At 44.6% G+C, this 24,987-nt stretch overlaps 1 protein-coding gene across 1 annotated transcript in view; it reads right to left on the reverse strand.

Moving 5' to 3' along the window:
• Window positions 1–621: 621 nt before the first annotated feature.
• LOC115336570 (geranylgeranyl transferase type-1 subunit beta-like) overlaps window positions 622–24,987 on the reverse strand; it is a 77,233-nt gene continuing 52,867 nt past the window's right edge. Inside the window, 4 exon segments of the mRNA XM_041121410.1 lie at window positions 622–1,438; window positions 1,441–1,572; window positions 5,850–5,958; window positions 6,232–6,416. Coding sequence (XP_040977344.1) covers window positions 1,392–1,438; window positions 1,441–1,572; window positions 5,850–5,958; window positions 6,232–6,416 — 473 coding nt within the window. The 3' untranslated portion in view covers window positions 622–1,391.

Below are 24,987 nucleotides of genomic sequence, written 5' to 3' on the forward strand. Positions count from 1 at the left end.
TCCAGGGATGGGACATCCACAACCTGTCTGGGCAACCTGTTTCAGTGTTCCACCACCCCTCATCATAAAAAAATTCTTCCTTATATCTAGTCTGAATCTACCCTCTTTTAGTTTAAAACCATTACCCCTTGTCCTATTGCTACAGTCCCTGGTAAAAAGTCTTTTTCCATCTTTCTTATAAGCCCCCTTTATATATTGAAAGGCTGCAATAAGGTCTCCCCGGAGCCTTCTCTTCTCCAAGCTGAACAATCCCAACTCTCTCAGGCTTTCTTCATAGGAGAAGTATTCCAGCCCTCTGATTGTTTTCGTGGCCCTCCTCTGGACCCACTCCAACAGGTCCATGTCTTTCTTGTATTGAGGACTCCAGAGCTGGATGCAGCACTACAGGTGGGGTCTCACCAGAGCGGAGGGGGAGAATCACCTCCCTTGACCTGCTGGCCACACTTCTTTTGATGCAGCCCAGGATACAGTTGGCTTTCTGGGCTGCAAGTGCACATTGCCGGCTCATGTCCAATCTTTCATCCACCAGTATCCCCAAGTCCTTCTCCGCAGGGCTGCTGTCAATCAATTCACCAGCCAGTCTGCATTGATACTGGGGATTGCCCTGACCCAGGTGCAGGACCTTGCACTTGGCCTTGTTGAACCTCATGAGGTTCTAATGCTTCTCTCACACACAGCTATTCTGTGCTGAATATCTCTTAATGCTATACATCAATACACTGCACTCTCATTAATATCCCATGAAGAGAATATTTCAGTCCAAAACACTGTGTCTGGCTAATGATTCACTGCATCTGTATAGAAGCTAATCAGTAGAATTATGAAATACATTTAGTAAGGCCACACAACTTTAAAAGTCCAGTATATTAAATAAAATAATTTTATTTGTATCTACTTAAAAAAAAAACAAAGTTTATGGAATCTGAAAATAGATGATAAAAGGTAACTTTTAACTGAGACTTAATATGGGAGATTCTTTCCCCCAAAATGTCAGTCATTAATGTAATAAAGAACTTCAAGGTTCTGTGCTATACTGTATGATATGTAAACAGATTTTGAAAATACTTTCCCATTATATATTTTGACACAGTATGCACAAATTTTAAAAATAAAAAATAAAAATTAAATTCAATTGCCTCAAGGTATTTCTTAGAAGTAAAGCCATTTGAAGATCTCTTTACCATCTGTGGTGACAAACTTCTATATATCCAAAATATTTCCTTTTCCCTCGGTGCAGAATAACTGTCTGGAGGCAATTACCTATCAAAATGATGCCAGCAACACAGATCTGATTGTATGACTTAAGCACTTAAAAGAGCACACTGGTTATACATGGCTTTTAAACTTGGGATACAATTATGCTATCAGAACTAAAATCAAGTCTAAATCATTCATGTAGAGATGTGCGTGTTGTCTGAACACTGTTTAGAGTCCTTGTTTTCCAGATCTGATGGAGATGGTGAAGGTGCTCTGAGGTTCTTGTGCTTATATTCAGGGCAGGATGAACTTTGCAAATACCAGTTTCTCCAATTAACGACAAGCCACAAATCCCAAAGTAGGCATGTAAAGCATCTGAAAGCAGGACAGAAAATGAAAAAGAATATTGTTTCTGTCAGGCTGTAACAGCCATCTGTTCCTGGATTCCAAAACCCCTGAATAATTACAACCAAGGAAAACAAACAGATGCTACATTTTAAACTTAAGATTTGAAACAAGAGAAGAATTTCTGCCCAAACCCTCCAGCATGAAATGATGGTGTGCAATCTCCAAGACTAGAGTCTGTTTTATTTTATAACAATTCTTGCCCACTACTTAATTTCTTCTGAATTCCCAGGCCAAACAGCAAAATCATTTGAGGAGCTGTAAATACATTTCCTTCAACAGAGTAAATCTTCCCACACACACAATGTGAAGGAATTTTTTTTGCAAATGAAAGGTCAGGTGGATAGCTGGCTACTTAGTGGACAGCTGACTATTGAAACACCAAAATTAGCACCAGTAGCCAAACAGCAAGATTTAGAAGTATGAAAAAAAACATTACTTTCCTTAATCTCCCCCCTTCCAGAGAAAATACCCTAAGGATATGAATTCATGAAGTAGCTTGATCAGCAGAGATGAGATGCTCTTATTTCCCCATCCCACAGCTCTCCTGCTGCCTATCTTATACCAGCACTAGAGCTTGCTCAACACCCTCCATGACTTAAAGTAATTCAGAAAACATGGAAGAAAACTAACCCGAGCAGGAAAAATTGGACAGCTTTCTGACATTTTAGTGAATTAAACTGGTTTGCAGAAGTGTTCAATATACACCAAATCTAGTGCAAAAAGGGGAAAGGACGTGCAGCTGTACTTAAGGAAGCTGGGAGGAAGAGGAGTGAGCCTGCCCTCTCTGGGCAACAATAACCCATTAGGTTGGATTATCCACCCAAGAAATCACAGCCTAAAGATGGAAAGAGGATGTGACCTTAATGTGTCCCTTCCAAATTCTCAACACTTGGTAATCTTTTGGAGGTATCACTAATTTCATATCTGACTAAAATGATATTACAAGAAGTTATATGGCTAGAGTCTTGCTAGCCAGATGCCTTCTCTGAAAGATGGCTTCTGCTTATCACCATTAACATGCAGACAAAAGCACATTTGGTAGATATAGTCCCTATTAGACCTTGCAGAAAGTATGTCAGGCAAGGAAAGCTCAACTTCAGGAAATATAGTATATTAACTCCTGTGGAAAGCTGTATTGATACTCACTAAACTCCATATACAAACCTAATTACCTATATAGGGATATTTGGTGAGTTGAACCACAAAGTTCTACACTTGTGCAAATCCATAACAACTTAATACACAACTCCATTGTAGCCATAACACACCTATGCAGCCTGTGCACTCCTCTCTAAAGCTATAAAAAGTGCAAGGCTTTTCAAGGCTGAAAAACATAGGTCCAAATGTTTTGTTTCATGAGCAACTCACAAATACATGGCAGTACACAATCTCACAACTACGGAGCAGCTGTCTTAAAAACAAACAAAAATATAGGGTGGATTTATACTTCTACTAGTGCAAATCTCACTTCAGTGTTTTACATTTAGTAAATGTGCACACTCATTTTCATCCTCTCCTTCTCTTTTTATCATGTTAGATATTTTAATCTTTCTTTTGCGTCACCTGTAATTCACGTTTCCAATTCTTTTGTATTGTATATCATTTAAAGATATCAAGTGAGATGCATTAGCAGTACATCTAGTAGTTTAAGAGAAATCTATTTAAATTTATTTAAATCTTATCATGATTTATGCTAAAATCTAGAAAAAAATTAATTAATTACTTACTTAGGTATGTGTTCTAACAAAATCCCCAGCTCTGTAGAACCCTAATGTTTGTGGGTTTAATATTTGTAATAAGTATCATTAACATAAGATAGCAGATCTAACTGCTTTTTATCAGGAAACTTCTGATAGCCTTTTCTGCGTTTGACAACCCTATGTGGATGCTTATCTGTAGAGACTACTAAAAACTAAACAATAGTCTTTTTGCGATTCACTTTGGTATGCTCATGGTTTCAGAGGATTACTAGCATTTAAAAGACTTTTGACTTTTCAGATTGATTTTCAAAGGCAAGAAATAGTTTTCTAAGATCACTGCTCAACAAGCACACTGGTCCAAACACTATTTTAAATCAAGAAACACTGCTACCTCTAAAACCAACAACGTATTAACATCTGTTACCATGGGAACATCAGGACTACAAAATAATATTTTCCTGAATCATCAGTTGTGAAAAGTTACTTGCAATTTTGGTAGTCCATGTAATATTTAAACAGAGCTTTTTGCATAAAGTAGGAGCTACAGAAGTTCAAATACTGAATCTATTTTAGAAAGCACCTATGAAAAAATTGCATATGCTTATTTTGCAACCTTTCCCTGGCATATTCTGTCACACATGTTTTGCAACAAAACCAAACTGAGGCCACTAGTCTCAGCTTTACAAAAGCTAAATGCTTCAAAGAGAATGAATCATTTCTGTCTTTATTCAACCTCAACAGAACTATTAACTCATTTGTGACATGACCCATACCAGTCTCATTATCTTCACATTTTGCATTTACATGAAAGTCAAGAGGACTGTGTACATTTAACCATCAGTAGGCTTCTGAAAAAAATGGAGCTGCACAGACACTTCACATTAATAAAGTGGGAAATCTTTATTGCATTCAAAAAGACAGCTTGGCTTTCAGATAGTAGACTGATCTTGTAGGAAGCTCAGCTGTGTATATATGGCATTGAAACTACAGATCCATAAAAAAAATAAAATTATGCTGCATTTACAGTCATTCTTCAGATTAAAACTGCATTAACTTTTTTACTACTTTTCTTCAAAACATGAACACAGAATTATGTCACCATCTGCCTGAGGAAAGAACACTGCAATAAACCCACCTATCACAAAAGTATAAACTGATTTGTTTTTTCTGTAAAAATCCTACACCATTAAAATTCAACAGTACCAAAGGAAACACCAAACAAGTTTTTCCCAGAAGATATGCAATCTTATAAGACATATTCTATAAATTGTCAGAGCTAGAAAAAAACTGACATACCAGCAAAACTTCTGTACATTCATAAAGCAGCAATCTAGTTAATCCTTAGTACTCTAGTTCAATCTTCTTGTTCCATTTCTGTGGCCAGCCAGAGCATTCAAGTTAAAAAGTAGCTTACTCTCAAAAGAAAGTTTGAGAGACAGGAAAAGCTTGCTTTATAGGAAACAGTAGTGTACGGACAGGAACACCATACAAATCAAAGCAAACAGCTTTATTAGTAGTCTTGCCTTCCTCAAATCTTATATCAAACTATCTTAAAAGACAGGTTGAGGAACTTTTTACATGACTGGGGTTTTAAACATGCTGTTTTTCTTCCTAACCTCCTAAGTACACAGCTCATCAAGACAAACAAATATTTCCTCAAAGTGATACTGATTGGTCTACATAATGTACACCAAATATAGCTAGTCATCAGGAATCCTAAACTGGTTTTCGGGGGGGGAAGCATGTCATGAGCACTATATTATCAGTGTGAGTCCACTCTGACAAATTGTCAACTGTTCTTCAAAATGAAATGATGCCATGCTGAAATATCTCTGTGCAGATTCTGAACAGTCTCCTCCTTTATTATAACTATGTTTTTATCTTGTTTGGTGAGTTTATGGACTGTTTATCTTCTCTGTACAAAATGCCACTGAACATTACTACTGGAACAAAGTTTGTTTTCATATCTTTACAGTATCTCTTTTGAATTCTAGCATCTTTTCAAATTATCAGTTTCCACTTCCAAAATGCAACCAATAACTATTTCAGATATACTATGTATAATTTCTATGTGTAATTACAATCTGTAAATCATAATATGTAACTATCATCTAAACTGAGTTGAGTATTTTTAAATACATCAAAGATTTCTGAATAAGCTCAAAGGACTCATTTCTTAAGGAAATAAACATTCTGAAATATTTTACTCAGACCCTTTACAAAGAAATCCACTGCACAGTATGATTTTTAATTAGAATGGTTAAACACATATGGAAAAGCTTGTCCAGCTCTAAACAGACAGTGATACTGTTTTGGTGATAGCCTAAATGACAGCAGCTCACTTGCTCTGATGCTTAACAAGGAAAAACTATATCCCTTTCCCTCTAAATCATGAAAATCTCATATTTTAAGGTTTGGGGTTTTTTCCATTATTTGAAGGAGACTGGGGAAAAAAAACCTCTCTTACACCTCTCAGATATTTGACTGCTGGAATATATTTGTAGCTTAAAAGACACTCACCATAATTTTGAGAAGTAAATTTACCTGGATGGCTATCTGGCCATTTGGCAAATCCACCAACAAGACGATCTTGAGTTGACAGGATGTAATTGCGGTTTCTCTCAAAATTTGTATATTGGAATATGTTCAAGAGCTGAAAAGGAGTTAGAATGTTACAGTAATATACTAAACTTGAGTATATTTTTAAATATTAAAATATAATGTCTATTTACATAGATAAGTAGTGCAATATAGCACTAATCTGTTAAACCTCCTTATCCTGCATTTTTTTAAGATAAAAACCTTTTATAGTGATCTTTGCATATTCTTGTACTTGTGCCAAATATGTAATTTTTCCAAGTAAAACAAGATGGTTAAAGAAATCAAAACAAGTCAGTAACTATCCTGTAGGTTTTCTGCACACTACCTTCAAAGTTGCTCCCACCCAAAAGGAATAGCAGGTATCTACAGGTTTGTTGGGTCGTCCATTGTAGCCATTCTGTTGTCTCATTATACACCACCTTCTTATCCTGTTCAGTTCTTTTTCTGAAAAAACTTCCTCCAGTTTACCCATCAAACACAGTGATGCAATACCACAAAATGTAGAACCACCTATGAGGAAACAGTTGTTTATGCAATGTTTTAAGATACTCAGATTTTCACTGAAGCCTGTATGATCTCGATCAGAATTTTAACTAGGGTAATATCAATGGATTTCTAAAAAGGGTACAACAGGAATGAGTAAATGGTAATGCAACAGAAGACATTTCTTGATATGTTACTTGCACAAGAGAGCTAATGGGAAACCAGCAACCAGACTATCAGACTGAAGCAGAGATGCCAAAGGCAGTCACAGACACAACTCCCCAGAGAAGAAAAATAAACTGAAGGGTAAGTGTCTGACAAGCAGTAAGCAAAAAAAAACAAAACCCCAAAACAACCCCCCCCCAATCCAAAATACGTGGTTAATGCTATGAAAAAACTGGAGGATTCCCATGGTTGTAGCAAACACACAAATTATGCTTCTAAGGATTTTTTTTATTGCTAAGGAAACTGCAAGGTAAAATTTGAAATTAGAAGAGAAACTCATATTCTCTGTCCGTGTATCATTGCCATCACTTTTAAAAACCCATCAAAGCTCATTCTATTACCTGTAATCATATAATTACAGCCTGGAAGTAAGCTGTTGATACAAGACATGGGGAACAAGATCCACTGTTACACTATTATGACACTAGAAAATCTAGGATTATTTTTCATTCTGATGTTGAAATGCAGGAAGGATACTGAAGTAATGATATTTGTTATCATTAGCATTCTACAGCAACTTATTTAACTACATTTTAAAATATGTAGGGGTATAATTTAAATTTTTCAACTTTGTCAGGGGTCTAGGGGCCAGCTGCTGGATGGACCGACTATCTTGATCAACTGGAGATGAGGAACAGCATCAGGTTGTCTGTGCTGTTCATATCTGCGTGAGTGCCAGTATTGTAACAGTGTGTGAAAGGAAAGAGAGTCTGTTCCTTTAAGGGTATCTGGTCAAGGGCCTTTTCAATGCAAAAGGGGATATTAAGAAAAAGGGGAAAGCCATAAACAAGAAAATATAGAGAGAAACAAACCTAACCAACAAACAATAAGGGAGGCAGTGACGAGAACCAAACCAGGTCAGTCATACTAATTGGTAAAGATACGTGGAGTATGGGAATATTTATTCCATTCAGATTATATGATCAAGGACCTTGTCAAATGAGGAAAAGGGGGGAAGCCATAAACAAAACATAGACACACAAACCTGACAGGCAAACACAATGGAGACAAAGACAGGAAACAAACCAGGTCAGTCACACTAATTGATGGGCTATCAGGGAACCACAGGCAAACTTGGACTTTGCAACTGATAAGGATGCAAACTTGAGGGTCCAGGATGTTGGAAGGGAGGTCCGTGGAACTATGCAAACAGAAGAGGGAATGTGCAGGGGGAGATGTGAGAGACTGAAAGAGTTAATGTCTCAAACATTGTGGTGGGGCAAGTTCTGCTTAAAGAGGAACTCTGCATAACAACAAACACTGCACAGCAAGGATCCAAGGTGCAGACATCAGCAACAGGGCAGGGAGGGCATGCTGGAGGATGCGCAGCTCCCTGTTCTGATATAAAGATCAAACAATGGTTACCTCTGCAGGGAAGGAGAAGTTACTCCCCAAACGACTCCCAAGCCTACCTAATTAGCCTAATGAGTTCGAATGCCCGCCTGAAGGAGGGGCAAGGAGATTATAAAAGGACACAAACTGAAGCCCCAGGTGTGCAAGCCCACCGGAACTGGACCCCTCTGCTGACAGAGACAATGCTGGACCCAGGACTGGTGAAATCTTTTTCTCTTCCTTTTTCTCTTTCTGTTTTGTTCTCTCTTTCCTTTTCCTTTTTCCGTAATCCCTACACCTCATCCCTTTAAGACGTAAACCTGTTGACCAAGTCTGGGACTAAGAGTGGATCCAGCCGCCCCTAGGCTCCTCTCTGAGAGGGAGTCTAGAAAGCAAGGGGGTCTGCTCCAAACCTTGTGACTCAATGGGAAGGTTCTCCTTATTCCCTGAATTGATGTATATGGTTACCATGTGTTACATGGTTTACAGAAGTAGTCTCATGCCAATTCCTTTTGTGAGAAACCCCACGACCTACTATCACACTTCCCCAGTTCAGTTTGCTTCTGTCATGAATAAAATTTTTAACTGATAGTTTGGTGTTGTTTCATCTTAATTTAGCCTGAGGGAATTCTGAATTCAACATGACTCCCTGGTCTGTCCAGTCTGGGTCATGACAGGGGAGCAGGGAGGAACGAAATGGGAGTAGACAGAAAAGGGTATAAAAAGGACTGGTCACGTCTAAAACGGTACAGGTCAATACACTTGTCTGACTGAGCCCTGCGTCTGATTGCTGCAGTCTGTCCTATCTTCTTATTAAATCCTTTCCTAACTAGCTCTCTGCATAAACTCTCTCTATCACATGTGCATGTGTGCTGCAAGGATTAAGTGTCAGCTACTGGGGAGACCTGTGTGAGTTGATTTGGTGCCAGCTACTGGAGGAGTCAGACCAGGGCTGTAGGTGCCTCTGGGGTATGGTGTCAGCTACTGGAGCGGGTGGGGCTCTTGGCCACCAGCCACTGGGGCAGGAATGAGGTGTATCCCAAAAAAACAGCTACTGGGAGGGACCAGACTTAGTGAGGTGAGTGAGGGTCTCAGCACCAGTGGCTGGAGCAGGACCACAAGTCACAGTCCATGTGCCTGGTGCTGGCTGCTGGGGGGGGGGGGGCTGAGTGTCTGTATTTCCCCAAATCTGGTGGTGCATGGGGTGTGCGTGTGTATTTGCTAGCAAACTTCAAGCTGGACTAGCCAGCAAGTAGGAAGCCCTGGGTCTGGGCAGGAGTATCAGGCAGAGGGACTGTGATGATATTCAAGGGGAACTTGTGAATGTGGAGTGCCTGAGGGATAAGCATGTGAGTGCGTGCATGTTTGCTAGCAAGCATCAAGCTGGACAAGCCAGCAAGTAGGGAACCTATGAAGCAAGTAAGAGGGCCTGGGGTCTGGGCAGTGCTACCAGGGTGTGACCAGTGGCCCCTGCTCCTGACACCTGGTACAGCATTGTTGCCAGGATATGGTGACACCCATTATGGAATAGGGAAGCGTAACAGCACATGAGATATTCTGGATGGCAATACCCATGATCCCCCAGTGGTCAGGAATGCCTCCTGTGACTGTTCACTCAACTCTTGCTCAGATTTTGGCTAACACACAGCTCATGCTAAGACCTGATGTATGCTGGGAGAAGCACCATTAGGTCGAAGGGAGAGCAACAGGTAAACAGGACACAATGGACAGGAAGAGATAAAGATCATTATGCAGCCATTGCCATCTGCAGCTTGCTGTCTCTTGCAGACAAAATTCTTGCATATTTATTGTCTGGCAGCCTCTTCAGAATCCACTAACTTATGGAAATGGAAAAGACTAAACTCCCAGATGGAGAGATATAAATATATCAGCTTATCCAAAAGGCTTTTGAAGGACATCTAACAGCAGCTAGTCTGCTAAGGCCTTCATGCTTCCTGGTGTGATACAGAGGATGCCTGCACTGTGATGGAGGGGGAAAGGGGAACACCCTCACTGTTGGCTAGAGTATCGTGACACCGCCTCCATCATTCTTCCTCCTCCGAGGATTGAGTGAATGACTCGTCTACTTTTTTAAAGTCAGAGTCTAGATTATGATTATTGTATTGCATGATGATTATTAAGAATTTGACGTGATCTGCAGAGGGTCAAGGTGACTGAAAAGTCTAGGTAACTGAAATTTTAGGTAATAGTAAAGCTATACTAATTGCTAGAAATTCCAGGTAATGATAAGCTACGCTGATTACTAAAATCGTTATGTAATAATAAAGCTCTAAATATAACTACAACCCTGTGGCCAATTTTCATTCTACCAAGGATCCTTAAAAGAACCTGCCTGTCTGTGTAGCGTTGGGTGACACAGACGTACAGAGGGGCTGCGCTGGTACTTGGGGAATCCGCAAATGTGCATGTGCTTGTGAATTTAAAGAATGTTGTGTGTGTGCCTTCACTAGTGAACTATCTCTACCACATATATTGGTTGTATGTGGCAAGGTCTTGGTAGCAGGGGGGCTGCAGGGGTGGCCTCTATGACAAGAGATCAGGGGCTGCCCCTGTGCTGGACAGAATCATTTCCAGCCAGCTCTGTAACGGATCCACCACTGGCTAATCAGTGAAGCTGGTGGCACCATCATGAAATGATAAAGTTTTTGATTCTCGGAGAAGTAAGGAGGGGGGTCAGCAAAACTGCCACCTTGGACTTCTGGAGGGCAGACTCTGGCCTTTTTCGGACACTGGTTGACAGAGTCCTTTGGGAGGCAGTCCTGAAGGGCAAAGGAGTCCAGGAAGGCTGGACATTCTTCAAGAAGGAAATCTTAAAGGCACAGGAGCAGGCCATCCCTATGTGCCAAAAGACAAGCTGTTGGGGAAGAAGACCGGCCTAGCTGAACAGAGAGCTTTGGCTGGAACTCAGGAAAAAAAAAAGAGAGTTTATGACCTTTGGAAGAAGGGGCAGGCAACTCAGGAGGACTTCAAAGATGTCATGAGGTTATGCAGGAGAAAATTAGAAGGGCCAAAGCCCAACTAGAACTTAATCTGGCTACTGCTGTAAAAGACAATAAAAAATGTTTCTGTAAATACATTAACAACAAAAGGAGGGCTAAGGAGAATCTCCATCCTTTATTGGATGTGGGGGGAAACATAGTGACAAAGGATGAGGAAAAGGCTGAGGTACTTAATGCCTTCTTTGCCTCAGTCTTTAATAGTAAGACCAGTTGTTCTCGGGGTACCCAGCCCCCTGAGCTGGAAGACAGGGACAAGGAGCAGGATGAAGCCCCCATAATCCAAGGGGAAATGGTTAGCGACCTGCTATGCCATTTAGACATACACAAGTCTATGGGGCCAGATGGGATCTAGCCAAGGGTACGGAGGGAGCTGGTGAAAGTGCTCACCAAGCCACTTTCCATCATTTATCAGCAGTCCTGGCTAACCGGGGAGGTCCCAGTTGACTGGAGGTTAGCAAATGTGATGCCCATCTACAAGAATGGCTGGGAGGATCCAGGGAACTACAGGCCTGTCAGTCTGACCTTGGTGCCGGGGAAGGTTATGGAGCAGATCATCTTGAGTGCCATCACATGGCACGTACAGGACAAGCAGGTGATCAGGCCCAGTCAGCATGGGTTTATGAAAGGCAGGTCCTGCTTGACTAACCTGATCTTCTATGACAAGATGACCTGCTATAGTGGATGAGGGAAAGGCTGTGGATGTTGTTTACCTGGACTTCAGTAAAACCTTTGAAACCGTTTCCCACAGCATTCTCTTGGAGAAACTGGCTGCTCATGGCTTGGATGGGCATACTCTTTGCTGGGTAAAAACCTGGCTGGATGGCTGGACCCAAAGAGTTGTGGTGAATGGAGTGTCAGAGACCAAAGGAGTTAATGTCTCAAACATTGTGGTGGGGCAAGTTCTGCTTAAAGAGGAACTCTGCATAACAACAAACGCTGCACAGCAAGGAACCACAGGCAGGCAACAGGGCAGGGAGGGCATGCTGGATTCCCTGTTCTGTGTTCTGATACGCTGAGCAGGGCAGCTCACCATATATGGCCAAAGGTCAAAGAACAGTCGTACTTGCAGGGAAGGAGAAGTTGCTCCCCAAACGACCCCCCCAAGCCCACCCACCCATTTCCCGAAGGTTCTGGAAGCACAAACCGTGCATGAGAACTAATTAGCCTAATGAGTTCGAGTGCCCGCCCAAAGGAGGGGGCAAGGAGATTATAAAGGGACACAAACTGAAGCCCCACGTATGCATGCCCACTGGAACTGGACCCTTCTGCTGACTGGACCCCTCGGCTGACTGAACCAACACTGGACCCAGGACTGGTGAAATCTTTCTCTTTTCTCTCTCTTCTCTCTCGCTCCTTTTTTTTTTCCGTAATTGCTACACCTCATCCCTTTAGACATAAACTGTTGACCAAGTCTGGGACTAGGAGTGGATCCAGCCACCCCTAGGCTCCTCTCTGAGAGGGAGTCTAGAAAGCAAGGGGGTCTACACTGAACCTCGTGACTCAATGGGAAGGCTCTCCTTATTGTCTTCCCTGAACTGATCCCCAAATAAACAAGGCCTGTAGTATATGTTTGGTGTTGTACAGTTAGCATGTTACACAGTTCACTGGCATAGTTTCATGCCAATTCTTGTTGTGAGCATACCAATTCTTGTTGTGAGCAAATAAAAGTTGAGTTTTGTGAGTTAAAGGATCCCTGGTGTTGTTTCACCTTAATCCTGACCTGGGAATCAGCAAACCTGAGTCATCGTCCTGAGAAGTTGGAGTTAAATCCAGTTGGCGGCCAGTCACAAGTGGTGTTCCCCAGGGCTCAGTATTGGGGCCAGTTCTGTTTAATATCTTTATCAATGATCTGGACGAGGGGAGTGAGTGCACCCTCAGTAAGTTTGCAGACGACACCAAGTTGGGAGGCAGGGTTGATCTGCTTGAGGGTAGGAAGGCTCTACAGAGGGATCTGGACAGGATGGATTGATGGGCCGAGGCCAATTGTATGAGGTTCAACAAGGCCAAGTGCCGGGTCCTGCACTTGGGTCACAACAACCCCATGCAATGCTACAGGCTTGGGGAAGAGCAGCTGGAGAGCTGCCCGGCGTAAAAGGACCTGGGGGTGCTGGTCAACAGCCAGCTGAATATGAGCCAGTAGTGTGCCCAGGTGGCCAAAAAGGCCAATAGCATCCTGGCCTGTATCGGAAATAGTGTGGCCAGCAGGACTAGGGAAGTGATCGTCCCCCTGTACTCGGCACTGGTGAGGCTGCACCTCGAGTACTGTGTTCAGTTTTGGGCCCCTCACTACAGGAAAGACATTGAGGTGCTGGAGCGTGTCCAAAGAAGGGCAATGAAGTTAGTGAAGGGTCTAGAGCACAAGTCTTATGAGGAGTGGCTGAGGGAACTGGGGTTGTTTAGCCTGGAGAAAAGGAGGCTCAGGGGAGACCTTATCACTCTCTACAACTACCTGAAAGTAGCAAGGTGGGTGTCAGTCTCTTTCCCCAAGTAACAAGTGATAGGATGAGAGGAAATGGCCTCAAGTTGCACCAGGGGAGGTTTAGATTGGATATTAGGAAAAATTTCTTCACTGAAAGGATTGTCAAGCATTGGAACAGGCTGCCCAGGGAAGTGGTTGAGTCACCATCCCTGGAGGTATTTAAGACATGTAGGTGTGGTGCTTAGGGTTTAGTGGTGGACTTGGCAGTGTTAGGTTTACAGTTGGACTCCATGATCTTAAGGGTCTTTTCCAACCTAAACTATTCTATAATTCTACAACCTCTGTGATAACATATTTAAGAAAGGGTAAAAAACATTGCACAGCAGTTGTGAGAGAGGAGGAAGGAAGAAAAACAAAGCATGAAAAACAACCCTGCAGACATTAAAGTCAGTGAAGAAGGAGGGGGAGGAGGTGCTCCAGGTGCTGGAGCAGAGATTCCCCTGCAGGCCGTGGAAAAGACCATGGTGAAGCAGGTTGTCCCCCTGCAGCCAGTGGAAAGAACTATGCCAGAGCAGATATGGATATGCTCTGCAGGAAGCTGCAACCTGTGGAGAGCCCATGCTGGAGCATGCTCCTGGCAGGAACTGCAGCCCGTGAAGGACCCACACTGGAGCAGTCTTATCCTCAAGGACTGCAACCCACGGGTGTGAGAGACTGAAAGAGTTAATGTCTCAAACATTGTGGTGGGGCAAGTTCTGCTTAAAGACAAACCCTGCACAGCAGGGAACCAAGGTGAAAAGGCCATCAGCTCAGACATCAGCAACAGGAGGGGGAGGGCATGCTGGAGGGTGGGCAGCTCCCTGTTCTGATAAGCTGTTCTGATACAAAGATCAAACAATGGCAGTGTCTGCAGGGAAGGAGAAGTTGCTCCACAAATGACCCCCAAGCCCAAAGGCTCACAAACTGCTCATTAGCCTGCCCGAAGGAGGGGCAAAGATGATAAAAGGACACAAACTGAAGCCCCGGGCGCGCAAGCCCACCGGGACTGGACCCCTCAGCTGACTGGACACCTCGGCTGACTGAACCAACGCTGGACCCAGGACCGGTGAAATCTCTCTTCCTTTTTCTCTCTCTGTCTTCTTCTCTCTTTCCTTTTCCACAATCCCTACACCTCATCCGTTTCAAGATATAAACTATTGACCAAGTCGGAGACTAAGAGTGGATCCAGCCGCCCCTGGGCCCTTCTCTGAGGAGGAGTCTGGAAAGCAAGGGGGTCTGCTCTGAACCTCGTGACTCAACGGGAGGGATCTCCTTATTCCCTGAATTGATGTACATGGTTACCACGGGTTACATGGTTTACAGAAGTAGTCCCATGCTAATTCCTGTTGTGAGAAACCCTGCCACCTAGTACCACGCCTCCCCAGTTCAGTTTGCTTCTGTCATGAATAAAATCTTTAACTGATCGTTTGGTGTCGTTTCACCTTAATTTAGCACAAGGGAATTTCGAATTAAACACGACTCCTTGGTCTGTCCAGTCTGGGTCGTGACAGGGGGGTACAGGGGTGGCTTCTGTGAGAAGCTTCCCCTATGTCCGACAGAGCCAATGCCAGCCAGCTCCAAGACAGACCCGCCGCCAGCCAAGGCCGAGCCAATCAGTGAAAGTGATAGTGCCTCTGTGATAACATATTTAAGAAGGAAAAAATTTGCAGCAGCACAGAAACTGCAGCCGGAGAGAGGAGTGAAAACATGTAAGAGAAACAGCCCTGCAGACACCAAGGTCAGTGCAGAAGGAGGGGGAGGAGATGCTCCAGGCGCCGGAGCAGTGATTCCCCTGCAGCCCGTGGTGAAGACCATGGTGAGGCAGGCTGTCCCCCTGCAGCCCATGGAGGTCCACAGTGGAGCAGATATCCACCTGCAGCCTTTGGAGGACCCAACGCCGGAGCAGGTGGATGCACCCGAAGGAGGCTGTGATGCCGTGGGAAGCCTGCGCTGGAGTAGGGTCCTTGCAGGACCTGCAGATCTCTGGAAAGAGAGGAGCCCACATTGGAGCAGGTTTTCTGGCAGGACTTGTGATCCCATGGGGGACCCACGCTGGAACAGTGTGCTCCTGAAGGACTGCACACCATGGAAGGGACCCATGCTGGAGCAGATCATGAAGAACTGGGGCCCGTGGGAAGGACCCACGTTGGAGAAGTTCATGGAGGACTGTCTCCCATGGGTGGGACACCATGCTGGAGCAGCGGAAGAGTGTGAGGAGTCCTGCCCCTGAAGAGGATGGAGTGGCAGAGACAACGTGTGATGAACTGATCGTAACCCCATTCCCTGTCCCCTTGTGCCGCTGGGGGGAGTAGGTAGAGAATTCGGGAGTGAAGTTGTGTCCGGGAAGAAGGGAGGGGTGGGGGGAGGGTGTTTTAAAGATTTGGTTTTATTTCTCATTACCCTCCTCTGGTTGGTTGGCAACAAATTAAGTTAATTTTCCCCAAGTTGAGTCTGTTTTGCCCCGTGATGGTAATTGGTTGAGTGATCTCTCCCTGTCCTTTTCTCGATCCATGAGCCTTTTGCTATATTTTCTCTCCCCCATCCAGCTGAGGAGGGGAGTGATAGAGTGGCTTTGGTGGGCACCTGGCATCCAGCCAGGGTCAACCTACCACAACTACACAATATATAAACTGACCATATCCTATAGTAATTTAGGCCTGAGAGTGTGGCTATACCACAGGGCAGAATAGTAACATATTAGCTAACATTAAACAGGTTAGCTCAGTGTGAGAGACTGAATTGTTATCTTGAGCTGTTTGTCTCAAAGCTTGTTAGGTGTGAGAGACTTCTCAAGCCATTCATCTCAAGAATTGTGGACTGCTTATCTCGAGCCCTTTGTCTCTGAGATGGCCTAAGCAGGACATTCCTCTGTCCATAAGGACAATTACTAGGCCACTGAGGCATCCAGGAGAGGAAACAGGCTGAAGCCAACAAGCATGTAAGAATGTGGAGGCTACCATTCTCACGGAAACTGTAGTCTTTGAGATAAGATACTGTTTTCTGGTGTTGATCATGCAAAGGTCGTGTGATAGACGAAACCTGCAGCGTGTGAACAGTGCATGAACAATACATATGTGCATGCATCATCGAAATATGCCCTATAAAACCGAGGAGACAAGCCGTGGTGTGCACCCACCACCGAAGAATTGAAGACTGAGGACCAACGGGACGCTGCTGGATCTATGGTGGTGACTATCCTTGCAACTCTATCCCGACTGCTTGCTTGATTTCTGCCTTTTCTTCCATTCTATCCTATCGCTGCTATTTTCTACTTTTGATACTTTGGATAATAAAAACTCTTTTGGGTATATGGCATTTGACCTCGTTTGTGTCTTAATCTCGCTCTTGGGATCATATCGAAACCTTCCCCGACATTGGATCGGGACATTTAAATTGGAGTCACGGACAGGATCCCTTCAGATGAGAGTGCCGTACTGTTTCTCAAATATGTGAGACCTCTCAGGAACGTAAGGGGAGCAGGCTTGTGTTGTGTTGTGTTTGAAACTTTATGTGCTGCCTTCCTGAGACGACTGCTTCCCTGCTTTGTATAAGATGAGTGATAGCAAAATTGCCCCTTTGGGGAAAGAAGTTTTGTTTCATTTTTTAGAAAAACATAAAGCGCGACCCTCTGTGCCTGGGGTAGACTGGGCTCAGGGAAATTGGTATAATCTGCAGAGCGTTGTTGATCGGATGGTCGCTTTACAGAAAGATGCTAGAGTGCGGTCAGGGAAAGGAAAAGCAATTGTCTGTGCCGTTCTCGGTGCCAGTCTGGCTGTAGCAGTGGAGGATAGGGATTGCCACCTCACTGCAGAATCTCAAATTATTGAATCCCTCCAAAATCTTGTTCAGTCCCTTATGGGACAAGTGGCGGGATTAAAAGCACAACTTGAAGCAGAGAAGAACCAAGTGAAACATTTGCAAATTGCTCTTAAGGAGCTGCTCCTTGCGGATTCTGTCCGTGAGGAAATTCCTCCAAGATCAAAAATTGGCTACCCCTTTAAGGACCTGCAGGCAGCAAAAGAGAGAGTGGAGAAGTTGGAGCTGCCTTCATTGCGACCCTTAGTCAAAACTGAATATATTTATGATGATGAGCAGGACCAGTTCCCCCGAGTTACAACTAAAGAGGTCCCCTATACTGCCACTGAGTTGGCAAAACTAAAAAAGGAATTTGGCCGAACCCCTAAGGAGTCAGAAACGGAGTATGTGTGGAGAGTATCGTTGTCGGGGGGGGGACCAGATTCTGTTAAGTGAAAAGGAGGCGGAAGGGTATTGGGGACCGGGAGTGTTTTTAACTACTGGGAATCACCGTGCCCCCTGGTCTTTAACCCAACGGGCAGCCTATTGGGCGGGGGCTTGAACCCCTTGGAGAGGGGGGATCCCCTCGCGATAATGGGGACTGTTGATCAGTTAGTGGAGAGTGTGCAAAAGGCAGCTTGTCTGCAAATGATGTATGATCGAAAACTGGAGCCTAGGCAGGAGTCCCCAATGATGATGTCGGTGGATCCTGAGCGAATGACTCCCCTTATACGGGACTCCCTGATTCTCTGAAACCGATTGGTATACATTACAAGGAAAGATACAGGCGATGCCCCAGGGCGAGAGTATTGCGGCTGCTTTAGGAGGATTCACGCCTGATCGGCACCACGGATCCCCAGATAAGAAAATGGGGACTTGGGGAGAAGTGGCCTAGGAATTAATTAATTACGGGGGCAAGTATGGTCCCATTAACCCTCCAGCCACCAAAACAGACTCCAGGGGCTTGAGGCGGGCTGAAGTAAAAATAGTTCCGTGCCCTGGGAGTGATAAGAGAACACCCCTTGCTAAATCGCTGGAGGGGAGAGATATCCTGAACAAACGTAATAGACTGTGGGCACAGGGATACCAGAAGGGGATCCTGTGTGACTTAATGGACGGGATGCCAACAGACAAATTGGAAAAATTGGTAACAGGGTGGCCTGGTAAATCAGCAAATAGAAAAGTGGATTTTGAGAATACTACTCCCAGCACACCCTCCCTGATTGATTTATCAGAACCAAATGCCACCCAAAAACCTGCGGGAAACTAGATCCTTCGCCTTTCAGTGGTGAGGGGGGGGGGCGAAGGTTGGATGTATATCACACAGCTCACTGAAAACATCCAGGGTGATTTACTAATTACAGGCATTGTAGGGCCAAGACAAGTCCCGGTCACCTTTTTGGTAGATACCGGAGCTCAGATTTCAGCTATTAAGACCAAAGACGCTGCTAACTGCGGAATTACACCCTCCAAACAGCGACTTTTTGTGGCAGATGCATTCGGCATTGTTCAGCCACAGGCATTAGCAATGGTCAGCCTGCGTTTGCCAGGAGAAGATACTGCCACTACAGTGACAATGGTTGTGGGGGAGTTTCCACTTAACCTTTTAGGACTCGATGTTTTAAAGGGAAAAAACTTGGATTGATAATAAAGGGAGACAGTGGTCATTTGGCTCTCCCACAATAGATATTCGGCTGTAACAAGCTGCGCCGCTGCTTCCCCCTTCAAAGCTTACAAATGTTAAGCCCTACCCGATACCCCTGGCGGCCAGAGAGGGAATAGCGCCTGTGTTAGAGGACTTAAAGGGACAGGGTATTGTGATTCCAACCCATTCTCCTTTTAACTCCCCGGTGTGGCCAGTGCGAAAACCTAATGGCAAGTGGAGATTGACTGTAGATTATTGCAGACTTAATGCGAATACCGGTCCATTGACAGTTGCGGTACCGAACTGATAGCATATTTCCATACATTCTGTATGGTATGTCTAAATATTTTGATGGTTTTAATATTTTGTACCAGCCGTGGAAACTGGTTTTGCTGCTAGGTGACTGTAAAAGTGAGATTTGGTAAATAATTATTAGAAATCTTATCCTAACACTGTGATTGAAACAATAGACAAAAGTATAGCCAAGCAATTAACTAGTAGAGGTAGTTACTCATAAGTTTGGCAGTTCTTGGCTCTTATGACTAGATGTTCCTGTACGCTAGATGAGAACAATGTTGAAACAGACCACATGTGATTGAAACTGCGTTAAGCTTCAAGATCAAAGAACAAGGACAAGAACAAAGACTTCAAGGACAGCCAACAAGAACTTCAAATGGGTCGGTGGTCGCAAAAGCAGCCCTTCGACTCAAATGGATCCTTCATTGCGCGTGATCGGATGTAGGCAGTACTAAGATAATCAGTTGCAATCATTTTTATGTATATGTATACTTGTATTGGCTTTGTGTGGCAAGGTTTTGGTAGCGGGGGGGGGGGGGTTACAGGGGTGGCTTCTGTAAGAAGCTGCTGGAAGCTTCCCCTGTGTTCGAGAGAGAGCCAATACCAGCCGGCTCTAAGACGGACCCGCCGCCGGCCAAGGCCGAGCCAATCAGCGATAGTGGTAATGCCTCTGTGATAACATTTTTAAGAAGGAAAAAAAGTTGGGACAGGCAGAATTCGGCAGCCGGAGAGAGGAGTGAGAACATGTAAGAGAAACAACCCTGTGGACACCAAGGTCAGTGAAGAAGGAGGGGGAGGAGGTGCTCCAGGTGCCGGAGCAGAGATTCCCCTGCAGCCCGTGGTGAAGACCATGGTGAGGCAGGCTGTCCCCCTGCAGTCCCTGGAGGTCCACGGTGGAGCAGATATCCACCTGCAGCCCGTGGAGGACCCCACGCCGGAGCAGGTGGGTTCCTGAAGGAGGCTGTGACCCCGTGGGAACCCCGCGCTGGAGCAGGCTCCTGGCAGGACCTGCAGATCTGTGGAGAGAGGAGCCCACGGAGCAGGTTTTCTGGCAGGACTTGTGACCCCGTGGGGGACCCACGCTGGAGCAGTGTGCTCCTGCAGGACTGCACACCGTGGAAAGGACCCATGCTGGAGCAGTTCGTGAAGAACTGGGGCCCGTGGGAAGGACCCACGTTGGAGAAGTTCGTGGAGGACTGTCTCCCGTGGGAGGGACCCCACGCTGGAGCAGGGGAAGAGTGTGATGAGTCCTGCCCCTGAGGAGGATGAAGCGGCAGAAAACAACGTGTGATGAACTGACCGTAAACCCCATTCCCCGTCCCCCTGTGCCGCTGGGGGGGTTGGTAGAGAAGCCGGGAGTGAAGTTGTGCCCGGGAAGAAGGGAGGGGTGGGGGGAAGGTGTTCTGAGATTTGGTTTTATTTCTCATTACTCTGCTCTGGTTGATTTGTAATAAAGTGAGTTAATTTTCCCCAAGTTGAGTCTGTTTTGCCCGTGACGGTAAGTGGTGAGTGATCTCTCTCCTGTCCTTATCTCGACCCACAAGCTCTTTGTTATATTTTCTCTCCCCTGTCCAGCTGAGGAGGGGGAGTGATAGAACGGCTTTGGTGGGCACCTGGCAACCAGCCAGGGTCAACCCATCACAATACTAATCTGATTAATATGCAATTAGTTATTCTATATAACCTGTTAGTGCTAAAGCTGTGGTATGCACGCTAGGTGGAACTATCCCCCGTGCATCCAGCGCTGCAATAAAGAATGCCTGCTTTCTAAAACTCCAAAATAAGTCTTAGAGAGTTTCTTCAACCGGCATTTCGGTATCAGAATATTGCTGAGTTTACAGCTACAGTCCAGGAACGAGCCCACCCGATTATGGCAACAGTGGATGTTAAAGATATGGTTTTTTATGGTCCCCCTGCAAACAGAGGATCAAGACCGCTTTGCATTTACTTGGGAGGGTCAGCAATTTACTTTTACCTGACTCCCACAAGGATACAAGCATTCCCCCACTCTAGCCCATCATGCGTTAGTGCAGGAGCTAGAAGTAATACACACAGAGGAGGGGGTCAGTGTTTATCAGTATATTGATGACATTCTTGTGGGTGTGGATGAAACAGAAAAGGTTCAGAAAACTCAGGATAATATAATTTCTCACTTGGAAAGCTTGGGGCTGAATATTCCACTAGAGAAAATACAAACACCCTCAAGCGAAATAAAGTTTTTCGGAATTTGGTGGAAGGGAGGGATGACATGTATCCCCCCAACACCCTTTCCTCATTGGATCAGATTAAAATGCCAGAGTCAAAAAAGGATTTGCAGCACGTACTAGGATTACTTGTGTTTTGGAGGAAACATCCCTGATTTTTCAATTATTGCAAGACCCCTGTATGACTTGTTGCGAAAAGGGGCTCAGTAGGAATGGACTAAACCCCACGAAGAGGCATTGCAGTTGCTAGTTTTTGAATCAACTGCCCATCAAGCTCTTGGTCCTATTCACCCCACAGACCCTGTCCATATTGAATGGGGATTTGCCAAGAGCGGGCTATCAATACATTTATGGCAAAAGGGCCCCGAAGGACCCACTCGACCTATTGGGTTCTATTCTCGCAGTTTTAAGGATGCGGAAAAAAAGATATACTGCTTGGGAGAAAGATTTGTTTGTAGTCAGTTTAGCCTTGAGAGAGGCTGAATGGACTATTCGACAGCAGCCTATAGTGCTTAGAGGCCCGTTTAAAGTAACCAAAACAGTTTTAGCAGAAACTCTGTCCCCTGACGGGGTGGCCCAGAGAGCCTCTGTGCGGAACAGTATCCACCAGTCTTAGCTGAACTCCCCATGGTGGGAGCCATACCTCTGGTACTGGAAACCCCGATGAATAAATATGCTTGGAAAGCAAAAGATGCTCATGGAAAAGAACATAAAATCAGTACCAGGTGGATTATTCCATCCTTCTAATAACAATTTGCTTCCGGTTCCTTAGAACAAACCAAGTCTGTTTTTCTTTTCTCTTTCAGGTGAAGACTCTGGAGCCTGCCTGAAGGAATACATGAAGCTGTTGATCGTCTGTGTAGTTTTATCAGTGATTGCTTTGTTAATATTTATAGGATGCTTGGCATACTACCGCAGACGTTGTTTTGGTCGACCATTGTCGCTGCCTTTAATATCTGGGGAAACTCCTGTGACCCCCTCTTTGGCTTGGGGTGGCAAAATGAATTTATGGCTCTAGGCCAGCAAGTGGCCAACACTTTTAATCTGACTAATTGTTGGGTATGTGGTGGGCCCTTAGGTTTGGAAAGCTGGCCATGGACTGCTGTCCCTATTTCCCCAAAATGGTTAGTGAGTAATTACAGTGAGGTCAAAAATGATTCTTACTGGGGTAAAGACACACAGCCCTGGACAATACGATACCCAGCCCAAGGCGAATATTGTCTGAACCGAACACAGAAAGATGGTATTCCCATGGGAAATAGCAAGTGCAACTGGACCTATACTTATGACAACCATTGCCTCACTGACGGTTGTAGACCAATTGATTGTTCAAACCATAGGGCAGCCGTGTCACTGCCAGAAGGGGACAACCAGGCATATTGTCGCCTCTTGAGTTCCAGTTCCCCAAATTTTGTACCTCGCTGGCCCGGATGGGCCTGGGTGAATCAAACAGGGCACAGGAAACAGTTTTCCCATTTTTGGTCTTCCGCTAATCAGTCTAATAACCGTCTTAATGTTACGTGCTTTTGGCACCGTGGTTCTGGTGCCTGGAAATGCAGACTCACTGATAAAACGTATTCTCGTCTCCCTGATGGGACTCAAATTTGGTGGTCAAGTGATAATAAAGACCACTGTCAGGGACATTTGAGTATAGGTCCGGATGGACTTCCTATCTGTTGGGGCACCACAGAAGAAGTGGGAAAAACCGTGGACAGGTTGTTGATGAACGGTCCGTCAGATCATCCTCTAGGAGTAGGTAATTCAACATATTTCCAATCACCACGGACACCTACCAGTTGGTTTGAAAATGGTGCACGAGCCTTAAAGGGTCACTATTGGGTGTGTGGCCAACGGGCCTACAAACTGCTACCAGCAAATTGGACTGGAGTGTGTTATGTGGGAGTAATTCGCCCCTTGTTTTTTCTGCTCCCGGAGGATGAAGGGGATGGACTGGGTGTTAAAGGTATATGATGATCTCAATCGATATCGGCAATCCATTGATACCTCTATAGCAGGTGGGAGTGGTCAAACCTGGGGCAAAGACGAGTGGACCCCTCAATGTATTATACAACATTATGGACCTGCCACCTGGAACCCCAATGAGTGGGTTAGCGGTGCTCGAGAACCTATCTATAATCTAAATCGCATCATCCGGTTACAAGCTGTCCTAGAGATCATTACTAACGAGACAGCCCGTGCCCTTGATCTATTCGCGGATCAAGCCACACAAATGCGAACAGCAATATTACAACATCGCATGGTTCTCGACTACCTGCTAGCTGAGGAAGGAGGTGTTTGTGGTAAACTAAATGATTCTAACTGTTGTTTAAAAATTGATGACAGCGGGAAAATTGTTAAGCAAATTACCGCAGGAATAGGAAAGCTGGCCCATGTTCCTGTCCAGACATGGAAAGGCTGGGACATTGATATGTTTTCCTGGCTCTCTGGTGGTCCATGGGTTAAGCGAATCCTATTATACTTGTTGTGTGGTTTCGCCATGTTGTTGTTCTTACCATATATCATTCCATGTTTTATACAATTGATTCAACATGTTGTAACTAATATGCAATTTGTAACTACTGTTTCACCTGACGGTGTTAAACAAATTCGTGCTGTATGTCGAACCATGCCATCGGTAATACAGATTGTATGAAATGCTCTTTTCTGGCTTTTCTATATGGCTATGTTTTCTCAAAACCACCATGGGTCCCGAAGCAATCTTTGAGCCACGGGGTGGCATGAGAGACTGAATTGTTATCTTGAGCTGTTTGTCTCAAAGCTTGTTAGGTGTGAGAGACTTCTCAAGCCATTCATCTCAAGAATTGTGGACTGCTTATCTCGAGCCCTTTGTCTCTGAGATGGCCTAAGCAGGACATTCCTCTGTCCATAAGGACAATTACTAGGCCACTGAGGCATCCAGGAGAGGAAACAGGCTGAAGCCAACAAGCATGTAAGAATGTGGAGGCTACCATTCTCACGGAAACTGTAGTCTTTGAGATAAGATACTGTTTTCTGGTGTTGATCATGCAAAGGTCGTGTGATAGACGAAACCTGCAGCGTGTGAACAGTGCATGAACAATACATATGTGCATGCATCATTGAAATATGCCCTATAAAACCGAGGAGACAAGCCGTGGTGTGCACCCACCACCGAAGAATTGAAGACTGAGGACCAACGGGACGCTGCTGGATCTATGGTGGTGACTATCCTTGCAACTCTATCCCGACTGCTTGCTTGATTTCTGCCTTTTCTTCCATTCTATCCTATCGCTGCTATTTTCTACTTTTGATACTTTGGATAATAAAAACTCTTTTGGGTAAATGGCATTTGACCTCGTTTGTGTCTTAATCTCGCTCTTGGGATCATATTGAAACCTTCCCCGACATTGGATCGGGACACTCAGGCATTAAAAGCAATACAAATGTGATTAATAGTATAAAATCTTGTTCATTCCAATATGCAGGCTTATGTCATCAATGAACAGCGCATGAATCTGACTGACTTTAAATCTATGAAAAAGAACATTTGAAGAAAACTATGTTCCTAACCAGTATATAGTGGTCTGCCAGAAAGCTTCCTGTGATGTACATTAACTGAACTGAGAACACTTCTTCATCTTTT

The sequence above is a fragment of the Aquila chrysaetos genome (assembly GCF_900496995.4).
Source record: "Aquila chrysaetos chrysaetos chromosome W unlocalized genomic scaffold, bAquChr1.4 W_unloc_1, whole genome shotgun sequence".
In the NCBI taxonomy this organism is placed as follows: domain Eukaryota; kingdom Metazoa; phylum Chordata; class Aves; order Accipitriformes; family Accipitridae; genus Aquila; species Aquila chrysaetos.